The sequence below is a fragment of the Schistocerca serialis genome, chromosome 6, assembly GCF_023864345.2.
Source record: "Schistocerca serialis cubense isolate TAMUIC-IGC-003099 chromosome 6, iqSchSeri2.2, whole genome shotgun sequence".
Taxonomy (NCBI): Eukaryota; Metazoa; Arthropoda; class Insecta; order Orthoptera; family Acrididae; genus Schistocerca; species Schistocerca serialis.
In genome coordinates, this window is record NC_064643.1 from 760,035,756 (window position 1) to 760,048,843 (window position 13,088).

Below are 13,088 nucleotides of genomic sequence, written 5' to 3' on the forward strand. Positions count from 1 at the left end.
TCCTGATGATTTATTGAAAGAATACTGGGCTGTGTTGCTTCTTACCACGGGCATTGTAGCGCCCTTTGACCTTGATCCGCCAAGTCGGCACACAAACAGTGCTACATGTAGCTAACTAGAACGACTGGGTACTTAATGTAGAATCTTGCCGACATAGAAAGACAATAAAAACTCTTAATTTGTAATGGTCGTCGTCGAGACTGACACCTGGGTTTGTGCAATTGTGCCTCAAAACTTTTCTTCCAAATACAAAATTGTATTCGCCAGCGTGAACCTAGCGTTAGACTGGTTTGTGACGTAAGATCGTTTCGGTGCTGAACCCGGAGCTGGGGAGCGGCAGGCAAGCTCCGCCACGCACCCCAGAGGGGTGTTGACGCTGGTGTCAGAGTCCCCGCGGGTCGGCCAGTTCCGGAGGCGTCTGAAGGGCGCCCGGCGCGCCCACCACGGCCACTTGCCGTGCGTTCGGCATTCCTCGCGCGTATTTATAGCGCTTCATCTGGGCTAAGGTTTGGCCAGCCGCGGCGGCGGCGACTTCAGTCGAGTGAGTCCCGGCGCGCCGACGGCCGCCACGGAGCGCGCGCGGGTGTCCGGCGTCGTGTGATGAGGCGCAGCTGACATGGCGCACCAGTTCCGCAGGAGGGACCCCTACAAGCCCTTCGGCAGGCCCAGGAAGGTAAATACGCACGTGCCCTTGCCGGCGCGCCCTACCCACGTGTCACGTCGCTACCTCTCCTCACACGCCGAAGTAAAAATACTAGGCGGCGGTTTGTGCGTGTGAAACCGTAACAGATGCTCAGTCCCTCGAGATCCTAAGGCACCTGCGATGGCGTCTGTAGGAAGCACACTCATTATTCGGGTTCAGTTGTAACTGCAGTGTTCTTGACACGATTTTGTCCAAATGTCTGAAGAGTATTCTCATCTTACTCAATTACTCAGAAGTGTTACAGTTGTGTGGAGAGTATTGACAGTGTTTCAGGCCATTTACCAGGTCCAGTGCAACGTGTTGCATAGTCTTCATTTTATAATAATTTTATGAACTTTAGTGTATTCAGATTCTACGGAACTTAACGAATTCAGCATGTGACTGAACCACTCTGTTACTTACTTGCTTTGTTCAACCAACTGGATACTCATTTCGCAATTGTCATACAGGCTAAAGACAAAAATGAGACAGCCTGTGTCACAGTATAGCAGATATTTGACCACAGTCCTCCCGATGACACGATAAATACAGCGTTTCTGACATGCCTGAACGCAGATTAGTAATTAATACTTTGTGTTGTTGCTATGTATTCAGATGAGCTACAGTTACGTAGAAAATCAGCAGAATTTTTAGCGGAATTACTTGATCTAACGTTGTGTGTTCTATGGTGCATGCTTAGAAATTTCAGAAGTACACGAGATTCCAAATAGTTAAAAATTCAGTATTGCTAAGAAGTTTTCATGTCGTCATGCAAGCATTAGTTAATTGTAACGAATATTGACATGAAGCTAGATCTGTTTTGTGAATAGTCAGTCAAGGGTGCAGCATTGTTCAGTTTGTCGTGTGCTTGCTTCAGTTTATGAGAACCGGTCAATGCGACAGAAAAAAAGACAGATCACGACTTATATTTCGAAGTTATGCAACAATGTCAGCGGCGAATAGAAAACGAAGATGCATAGTCTGACCCAAGTTAATGATAGTTGCACTGGTCACGTGAAACACTAACAATGACAATGACATAAAATAGCTGTGCATGCCTTCATAAGAAATATGCATTGTTAGCAACATGTATTAGTGAAATTGCACATCTGTCAAAGATTTTATATTTGCTACACCTTCTATGACAATTATAACAATTTTAGATGGGTAACAACATGAAGCAGACTAATAATAACAATAATAATAATAATAATAATAATAATAATAATAATATCGCAACATTTTTAAGGCTGAATGTTCTCTGAAACCATATAATATATTACTATAGAGTCAGCTTAATTAAGTCCGTAGTCATGCAGTCACTCAATGCTTGCATTTTTTAAATATGTACAATTTAATTATAAATAATAGCGTGGAAGTCTTGTATGTTAGTGTACAATGAATATTTTGCTATAAAATATGAATCTTTAATATGATGCATACTGTCGTAGAAGCTCCCTTTCCCTTTTTCTAGCATGTAAGGCAGCTCAAATAAAATGACAATGAACAAGGCAGAACGTGATTTCTCCAGAAACATCATTTGACCTATGCGTTGTGTATCACAGTTGTCATTCACTGCACGCGACATACATGAAGAAATACTGTGTGGTTATTCAGTGTTTCAGCCTTATTTGTGTCGACAAGAGCTATTTTATTGTTGTGCTGTTATTTATATCTATCTCTGGCTCACAAGTTTCTCATCACTTTGCACCTCAAAACAACAAATCTTAAAAAAAAATATCATTCAGTTGTGTTATCGTTGTCTTACTTATGGAATGGTCGGCGCCAGAATCACATGTAAGCGTAGCTGCAGCCGCCAAGTTGGACGCTAATGGAGCTCGTCACACGACGCGATTACGCTACTAACAGGCTTCCACACTCGGCGCGTTCTGCAAGGATGCCTATGCAGCAGGGGTAATCCGTGTACTGAATTGTAAGAACGTAGGCACACATTTATTTTATACTTTACTATATTACCGGTCTTCCATTCCACCACTCCCTACGTCAGTGCCAGGATATGAAGCCTTATGATTTCAGTCGCAGTTTTTTTCATTTCGTATTTCTTTCAGCTCGTCCTGTACTCTACTGCAGCTGTATGGTCCAAATTTCATCGAGCAATGTTGCTCGGGAGTGACGCATCATGCGAAAGCGTGCGGGGTATTTACATTTCTGATTACCAGCCACATGAAACTGATTCTTTTCCCAAAGACATGCGACTATGGTATTAGTGTGTGAATATCCTATTTGATTACTTGTATGAATGCGTGATCCTCTTCCTTTCCTTTCCTTTCTCCCCCACTTTCAATTTACGCAATAGTTGATTACCTCTGGGAACGATTATTACTCCTGTTATCGACAGTAACAATGAGTTGATCAAACTTAATATAATTTGTAATTGGTCAGAAGCTATTCATTTCGTTATACAGTACGTCATAAGCACTCTTATTTCTTTGTCTCCGTAATCATTTGTAAAGACACAATGTGTACATAGTAACGACGACTTCAAATCGACACCGATTCGCTAGGCGGAACTTGTAACCTGTGTTGACAGTTATGAGTATAGTTTGAGAAAGATGGTGATACTGTGATTCTTTTCGCAGCTTTTGCACTTGAGGCTCCATACGAGAACTAGTAAAACTACCTGTACATCATTTTCGTTACATTGAAATAATCTGGCAAAGTGAAATTCATGTTATTTCACCCCGGGGAAGAGCATGTGGGAACTGCCTTAAATAAACACTTGGGTTCATAGTTTCGTCTTTTCCTAGTGGGAATCGAGCACCGTCACGACACGTGTAAGGCCAAGAAAGAAACTGTGTTCTATTATTAAATATCAGTTTGACTCCTCACATAATTCGTGTTTAAGAGTTTGAGCAGAAGTTATTTCTTCGATAAGGTGTTAACTGCATTAGCATTGCTGTTTAGTACGGATTATGCCCTTATTCTCGTTTTCTCGTTTCGTTGTAGTTACACCATGTTGACGTTGAAGTCAACTGTTTTTTAATAGTGTAATAGAGGAAACGGGACAAAATGTTAGTCACCGTCTAGAAGACACCAAGCTAATATGGTGTAGCACCGCCTTCAGCCTTGAAAACGGCAACAATTCGGCGGGGAATAGTGTTCAGAAATTTTGTAGGGATGCCATTTTCAGGTACCATGAGATGAGAAAAGTTATGGAATAATGATATGGAAGTATGCTGGTGACAGTATTTCCGCGCATACGAGGTAAAAAATGTCAGTGCACTGGCGGAGCTGTCGTTTGTACTCAGGTGATTCGTGTGAAAAGGTTTCCTACGTGACTGACCGCACGGTGGGACTTAAGAGACTTTAAACGCCGGAATGGCAGAGGTAGACGCAAGGGATATTCCATTTCGAAAATTGAAGAGTGTGCCGAGAATATCAAATTTCAGGCATTACTTCTCTCCTCGGACAACGCAGTGGCCGCCGGCCTTCACTTAATGACCGAGAGCAGCAGCGTCTGCGTAGAATTGTCGGTCCTACCAGACAGGCAAAACTGCCTTGAAACAACCGCAGAAATCAATGCGGGACGTACGACTGACGTACCTATTAGGACAGTGCGATGAAATTTGGCGTTAATGGGCTGCGAGAGCAGACGACCGACGCGAGTGGCTTTGGACAGCACAACATCGCCTGCATCACCTCTACTTTTTTTTTTTTTTTTTTTTACTGGGCTCGTGAGCATACCGACTGGATCCTAGACGACTGGAAAGCCGTGGTATGGTCAGATGGACCTAGATTTCATTTGGTAAGAGCTGACGGTAGGCAATGGACTCAAGTAGTGAACAAGGCACTGTGCAACCCGGTGGTGGCTCCATAATAGTGCGGGCTGTGGTTACACGAAATTGAATGGGACCTTCGGTCCAACTGAAACAATCATTGACTGGATATGGCTATGTTCGGCAACTTGGAGAGCATTTGCAGCCATTCAAGTACTTCAGGCTCTCAGAGAACGATATCACGTAACCAAGTCACAATTGTTTGCAACTGGCTTGAAGAACATTCTGGACAATTCGAGTGAATGATTTGGTCACCCAGATCAGTCGACATGAATCCTGTCGAACATTTATAGAACATAATCCAGGGGCCAGTTCGTGTACAAAATCCTGAAACTGCAACACTTTCGCGATGATGAATAGCTACAGAGGCAACATGGCTGAAAATTTCTGCAGGGGACTTCCGACGACTTGATGAGTCCATGCTACGTCGAGCTGCTGCGCTCCGCCAGGCAAAAGGAGGCCCTACTCGATATTAGGAAGTAGCCCATGATTTTTGTCACTTTAATGTTGTGTGGTCCAGTGCAGTGCAGTGCAGTACAGAAGGTAACAAAGATATACGTGAAGAGACGAACGGAAATGACACTCTTATTCAAAGACCATAATCACATTGAAGTTACCACGATTCATACTGATCCCGTGCACATTACAAACGGCGGAACACGCTACTTAATAGGATAATGGAAATGAGCGTTTGGCGTCATTGGCCGAGAAGCCCCTTACGGGGCAGGTCCGGCCACCTTGGTGCAGGTCTTATTACATTCGACGCCACACTGGGCGACCTGAGCGCCGGATGGGGATGAAATGATGATGAACACAACACAACACCCAGTCCTTGACCGGAGAAAATCTTCGACCCACCCGGGAATCGAATCCGGGACTGTAGGACGGCAATCCGTCACGCTGATCACTCAGCTATCGTGGCGGACACTTAGTAGGGTGTATGCTTACCAACCACAGACGGCAATGCATGCTTTGCAATGCGCTCCAGTGCTGACCACGAGGTTGCTAAGGAGTAGCTGTGATAAGGCGTTCCATTCGTCTATCAGCGCAGCCGGCTGCTCTGGACGGTCGTTGGTACATGTAGACGTGAGGCGGTACGTGGTCCCAACGCATGCCGCATGTGCTCGGTGAGACGGAATGGGCAGGCCATTCCATTTGCCGAACATCCTCTCGTTCCAAGAGCTCCTCTATCTGCGCAGTTCGATGCGGTGGCGCATTGTCGTCCATAAAATAGAAGTCAGAGCCAAATACACCCCTGAAAAGAAGCGCATAGGGAAGTAGTGCAGCGTTGACCGCTGAGTGGACCGTGTTGAAAGATTTGGAGGTGAGTACGGCCATGAAACATTATGCCTGCCATATACCAACACCTGGACCACCAAAACTATCATCTTCCACAATGCTTCTTGGCGCATTACGTATTTCCAGCTCTCGTCACATGTGGGCACGTCCAGCATTGTCGAACATGTTCGTCCTGGCTGTCCATGTTTTACAGTGTGGGGAGGCGTAATGCTGCAACTCCGTATAGTCCTCTGTATTGTTGCACAAGGTACACTCACCGGACCACGTTATTATGACACCGCTCTCCTTCCCCATGTGCGTCTGCTCAGGGTGCATTTGGTCCTGACTTCATCATTGTGGATGACAATGGGTGACCGCGTAGAACAGCGCAGGTTGAGAACTCGTGGTAACGAGAGGATAACTAATAGGAGTGCCGAACGAATAGTTTTCCTCGTCGCTAGGCTGACTGGTGCCTGCTCCGGTGACCTTCCATAGCTAGCCGTTGCGGTGAAGATAGCAATGGAAAACAGTATTAGTGTCGAGTCAAATTTTACTGGGGTTGTTGAACTGACTGAGGAGAGTACCAATGCAATTAACGCTAAAGTATAGTCAGGAAGAGCAATCACAGACCTGTGTGTGAGAAATTATTTTCCATTATCTTCATATTCCAGACATTGGGTTAGATAAGTAAATGAGCAACGTTTCATAATCAAGTGGTACTGAATAATGAAATGATACGAGATTTGAAATAACGACTCTAACGAAGACGAAATCTGTAACATGTTCGTAACCCTAGCTATTATCAAAAGTCATCAATAAAACCACATATCAATTTTCGTTATAGATGTTATTCGCTGAGTCCATCTATACAACCCTCTACATTTATACAAGTCGTCACGCTGTGCACATCGAATGAAGTATCACTCATTGCTCTGACACGCTCCCCCTCCCTTCATTTTAGAACTTTTGACGTATCTGCGTCTCTTAAAACTGTCTGTCTCGAGCCCAATAAAAAGCACTCCGTCTTCAGGCCACAAGTGGCCCATTGGGACCATCCGACCGCCGTGTCATCCTCAGTGAGGATGCGGATAGGAGGGGCGTGTGGTCAGCACACCGTTCTCCCGGTCGTTATGATGGTTTTCTTTGACCGGAGCCGCTACTATTCGGTCGAGTAGCTCCTCAATTGGCATCACGAGGCTGAGTGCACCCCGAAAAATGGCAACAGCACATGGCGGCTGGATGGTCACCCATCCAAGTGCCGGCCACGCCCGACAGCGCTTAACTCCGATGATCTCACGGGAATCGGTGTATCCACTGCGGCAAGGTCGTTGCTAAGTTCAACAAAGGAACAATGTTTAAGGATCAGTTTCTCTACTACGCAGGAATTTTACGACTCCCAGGCCTACAAATTTGTGCAACCATGTTTACGTAACGTAGTAGTACCCTTTCTATGTTTGATCCTATCAATAAAGAAGATAGACGGGAATCCTTAAATTACGAAGCAAGACCACAATTAAACCAAACATGTTTTTATTTTTGTTTTTGTTTCAGGTTGCCTTAACTCATTGCCTGACGCAGCTTTTTCAACTACATATCAAATATCGGTGGCAAACGTATAGCTGAAACGTGTCGTGATTGTGATGTGTGCGTGTGATGTGTAGTATCTTGTTGTGTTGTTGGTGGTTATGAGTGAGAAGAGAAAAGGTGAATACAGAGCAGAACAATATATTACTCCTCTCAAATAATACCAAGAGACTCGGCGAGTTTAACATCTCCATATGATGAACAAATTGCCATCAAAAATGTCACCTGCCCTCACTTGGTTATAGCGGTCGTGCCACATTTGCCATAATTATCAAAACTATTGTCAGAGCATACTTTAGTGTTGTATACACGAGATTTCCAGCCCTTTCTCCACTTACCACAACGCCGACCACTTATATGTAAAGCGTCAAGTAGAAATTGACCGACAAAATTTCGGATGCTGTTCATGGACACTGTGTGGGACCTGTGGTCTTCTGTGCAGAGTAATAATGTAATTGTGGCTTATAATGTTTGTTACTCCCGTTACCTTTCTGTGAAAATACCTTCACAACATTGCAATACGCAGTCACCAACACGTACAACACAAAATTAGAGTACTGCCACAAGCCTCACAATCAGATGCATAGCTGGTGCCACGTGGTTGCCGCCCTGTGGCTATTTTTCATTACGTTCAGTGAATCCACATACGAGGGGTATGTTGGCCAATTATTCATAAATATACCTATCCGTACTGCTGTGTACTACGCTTACCATACAATTAACACTGCCTGGAAAACAAACCCTAGACAGAACGGAGCAAAACTGAATGCAAGCTTCATGATGAAAAATAAATTGGGCGTTACTATCGTCAACAGCAAGTTCGATGAGTGAATGGGGCAAGTTTGTTTCTTAAAAAAACACTAAGCGCATACCAATAACATTTGCGCTGTTGTTCAGGTATTGTCAGTGCAATACAATACAAAGATAAATTTGGGTAAGAAATCGAACTAAATGGAATTACTCTGCACCGAGCTACCGAAGAGCGCGTGTCCCCTACACCAAAACACTCAGATTATTAGATGATGATTATTAATCAAAACACTCAGAAAATGTCGCTGAACAACTTCCGAAATTTTGTCAGTTGACTTCACTTTCACCTTTTGTGTATTCTACTCTTTCAAACCTATTATTCCAGCTGTCTTTCCATTCAAATCGCTATGAGACAACTGACTCTCGATGCTCCCTCTTTGCTGGGCCTAGTGTACCGTAAAGTGCAAACCACTAAACCTGCTTGTGACTACATTAACTTTGGTGAAGATGCTGCCGTATATCTCACGGGCACTGTGTTCTACGTCGATATATTCGCATAATTTTGTTTTTGTGGAAGCAACGCAACACCAAAGCAGCATTCGACAACAGATGTCAGGGAGTTTCTGGTGGGAACTTTGCAGTGCGAGTTTGTCTCAAGTGTCTGCCTTATACATGGTGATTTTTTCCACCGTGTAAAAGCTCGAGGGACTGATCGATGAGAGGATACAGAACAAACAAGGTCTAATGAAGTTATGTCCGGAAGTGCATCGTTTCCATGCTAGAGACCATTTATTCAATCGTACATTGTTACAGAGACTGCGGTCTAATGCGCGCTGTACATGCAACCACGGTTAAAGTATGCGTTGAAAATGGTTTCCTTGTGCTTCAACGCATGCGTGTAAGCGCTGTAGCAGGTTCTGTCTCACACATTCACATCGGCCAGGCTGCATCCGAACAGTGTCAAAGACAGCATGAATAGGCTGCTCCAGTGGCTGCACATCTGGAATGGGCTCTGCATACACGATAGATTTGATACGGCCCCGTCACCAGAAATCGCACGGGTTGAGATCTGGTGAACGAGCAGGCCATACAACTGGACCCCTTCGTTCGATCCACCGACCAGCGAAGACACGACTGACAGGCATCCGTACGTTAACGGCGAAGTGGAGCACCATCACCTAACAGCCACATAACCCTTCGAATCATCAGTTGCACTTTATCCAGCAGGGGAGACAAAGTCATCCGCAAGAAACTCCGATAGTTCCGGCCTGTTAGACGACGTGGAAGGAAGATTGGTCCCAAAATACGATCGCCGATTATCCCGGCTCAAACATTCCGACTGCACCGGTGCTGATCGTTCGCTGTTACCATACCGAGGGGGTTCTGCATGCTGTCCTACAGATGAGTGTTATCAAAGTTGAAGATACCACTCCGCGTAAAGGTGGCCACATCTGTCAAGAGGGTGGATGACACAATTCCCGGAATCGTGGTTGCCTGGTGAGGAAACCCGTGACAAAACTGCTCCCGATGTGAAAAGTCTGCCACTAGTAAGCCCTTCACACGCTGTAAGTGATAAGAGAAGTAACAATTGTCATGGAGGCTGTTCCACACGGTCGTCTGGCTTACCCTGTCCTGGCGGGTCAACTGCCTGGTACTGACACAGAGGTCGCCTCTCACACTGTCAATCAGATTTTCCTCCAAGTTTGGTGTCCGAACATTACGCATACGTCCTTCATGATTTCCTGCTTCCTGAAACAGCCCTGTTTCAGACAAATACCGAAACACTGTTGCAAACATTGAATGCCGTGGTTGTTGTCGGCGGCGATAGGCCTCCTGATACAACCTTGCTGCCCGCCGCCCGTTGCCATTTGTCTTTCCGTAAGTAAACACCATGTCGGCAAGCTCTCGATTCCAGTGCGGAACCGTTGTGTACAACCTTCGACCATAAATATAATAGATTGGCCCTGACGTCATTTTCGTGGCTCCAACATCTCTGGGCTAAAGTCACGTGGATGTTGGCAAAACATGGTTGTTTGGTGTTGCGCTTATGGCTGTACTCAGCGTTTTGTCGGTGGAAATGGCATTATATTTCACGTGTGTTTCTATGATAGTGCAGATGCGTTTTTTGAAATCTGCTGAAGTGACTTTTGTATGTTTTTTACACTTGAAATAGAGTATCACGTAAATTAAAGTGTTGAAAGTGGTGCCTGTAAAGTCAGACTGATATTACATTTTGGAAAGTATCTGTGATAATTCGGTTACAGAAGTAAGTGTAACTGTTTCTCGTTCCTACTCTTAGGTTTCCTAAGGATGAAAACCGAAGGCAGCTTTGGCAACAGGCCCTGAAACGGAAAAACTTTAAGCCACCTGCACATACGCGCCTTTTTGTATATACAAGTGAGATTATATTAAGGTAAGAGCACGTATAGTCGACACATGAAGAGACCTTTCTCAACCTTCTAATACTATTAAATAAATGTAGGCTCCAAAGTTATTTTCTGAAACTTCAAAGTCTCACCTTTCATCTAAAATATCATTTTTTTAAACTGATAGTTCAAACTTTTGTAAAAATAGTAGCAACTGAACCTTTGAAGCGCACGTAAAATTGATGTTATAAAATGGACCTCCTCCTAAAATCGACAATTTTGGCACCTATAGTTGACATAATTCCCATATCCCATTTTCTTTTATAAGTGACTAGAGCTCAAAACGCGGCGAATCCAATATTTAAAGTTTTGACTCGAGCCCACTCTTACTGTTTAAAAGAATATTAAGACATTTTACTTTAATTGATAGTTTACAGTAATTTCGTCCCGCTGCCCACCACAGGGGCGTTCCATGTATTTGTTAGATTTTATAAATGGTACTGTGAACAAATCCAGGTCAAATGTGGTCCTGACATAATTTTTCGCAAATAAAAAAGTAATTTTTGTTGGAAGCGTTTGGCAGTCAATTGAGAAATGTGGAGAAAATGCGATACAAACATAGGATGGCAGACCGCTGATTTGAAATCCCGCAACGCTTTGCCAACAGTCACGTGGTTTATGTTGGAGCCACACCAGCCCTATAGCTTCTGCACAGCAAGGCCAGTCTACTAGTATCTATGGTCGAAATGTACAGCGCTGTATCACATCCTCTACAGTGTGAGTCAGCAAGAGAAGTGAATCGGCCACAACATTACCAATGACTGTGGCAGGATATGAGGTATGAGGAACAGTACCACTCTCTATGAGGGAACCATGCACACTGTAACCTTAGCTGCAGTCTCTGTGACAGTGCGTCATTGAATAAACCGTCTACAGTAAGGAAACCGTGCGTTTCCGGACATAAGTTCATTAGATTTTCTTTTCTTTTGTGTCCTCTCATCCATCAGTCCCTAGAGAGTTTGTACATTCTGTATACGCCACTTTGGAGCATCCGATACAGCCTACAGTAACTGTGAACTCGTATTAGCTTGGTAATTTGTGTGAGGAAGCGATGACGCTGAAGCAACGTCAGCCGCTTTGCCCGCAGACCGGGTGTGACGCGGGCGCACCTGTCCCGCGAGGCTTACGCACCGTGTCGATACGCGCCGCACGCAACGCTCGCTTCAGCACGCAGGCCCGCGGCCACTGTTGCGTGCGCTGCCGCCGGTCTCCACTCAGCTGTGACATCTTTCTTTCTTTTTGTCCCTCCTCGCCGTGTTCGCTTCTCGCGTGTCCTGGCGTTACAACGTTTGAAGTACAGTGGAAGATGAGGTACTGTCTAACAGCAACGTGTTTCACATAACGCCATCACGTGATTCATCCAATAATAATAATTTCGCGTAGCTCAATATTGGCCCGTTAAAGATATTGGTGATGTGTTTTCGGCTTTACAAAGAGTCAAACTAGGCTCGTAAAACAGTGATCAACATGTTTTCTTTACCTTATTAACTACTGGGATAAAAAAGTAATTTAATTGTAGCCACTCACGACAAGATTAACTGTGTAAATTAATTGTTTTATAGACTCATCAAGGAACAACCAAAAAAAATTACGTTTAAAACAGCGATTCTGCTGTTACTTAGGTGGCTAGTTGGAGTAATAGAAACGTGGCAGTTTATACTACTCGTAACTGTGCAGTGCTTCTCTCAGATTTATCAGCAGTTATTTTCATTATGTTGGTTTCCAAAGTCGGCAAGAATTTTCTAAAAAGTTAACACTGTGGTTGCACCAACGACGCAGACAATTTTTCTAAACAAAAAACATAAACTAGGGCCTGTTTCAGCTTGTAAGTCACATAGTAATCTCATGTCTGCGCATTAACGTCATTTCAGCAAACGGGAGCTGATACATGACTTCCTCATTTATTTTATTTTCCTATTCATTTATAACACACCAGCTGAGTACCCGGCGCTGACCAGATATGTATTTATTCCAGTGTTCTGTTACTCCATCTCCTCCTTTTCCCCTCCCCCCCCCTCCTCCTTTTCCACTCTCTGTCCACATCCTCCAGCCTTTCTTACTGTCCATCTTTTCCTCCCCCTCCCTCTATACTTCTGCTCCTCCCCCTCTCTTTGTTCATCTTCTCCTACACCCTCTATCTATCCACCTCAACCTCTTCCTTTTCTCTATCGATTTCCTTCTCCCCTCTCTCTATCCACCTTCTCCTCATCGCTGTCTGTGTGCATCTCGTACTTCGCCCTCTTTGTCCATCTCCTACTCCCCGCCGTCAATCACCAATTTATCACCTCCACTACAATATCATTCTGGTGCTTCTTACCCACACAGTATTTCTTTCCAGACAGTTAGTAATATGTACACCAAGTTTTCTTGTAGTCGGTCACGGTGTTTAAGGGGAGCCTTTTTCCCCTCAGCTTTGCCACAGTACGCACATGTCACATATATTTAACATATGTCACACGTATGTGTGCATATATTTCACGTATATCTGTAGCGAATTTCGCCCAGCAGTTTCGTTTTCACGCAGCTCAGTATTTGTGATGTCATATCTCCTGAACAATGCAGGTACATTCA

The 13,088-nt window shown here is 44.4% G+C and overlaps 1 protein-coding gene across 2 annotated transcripts in view; it reads left to right on the forward strand.

Annotated features, from left to right (window-relative positions):
- Nucleotides 1–541: 541 nt before the first annotated feature.
- The window catches only part of LOC126485138 (voltage-dependent L-type calcium channel subunit beta-1), a 749,688-nt gene continuing 737,141 nt past the window's right edge, over nt 542–13,088 (forward strand). The window contains exon 1 of one of the 2 annotated variants that reach the window (XM_050108790.1): nt 542–673. In XM_050108790.1, the coding sequence (XP_049964747.1) occupies nt 617–673 (57 nt within the window). In that variant the 5' untranslated portion in view covers nt 542–616. The remainder of the gene's footprint in view (nt 674–13,088) is intronic. The other variant, XM_050108795.1, reaches the window with a different exon arrangement.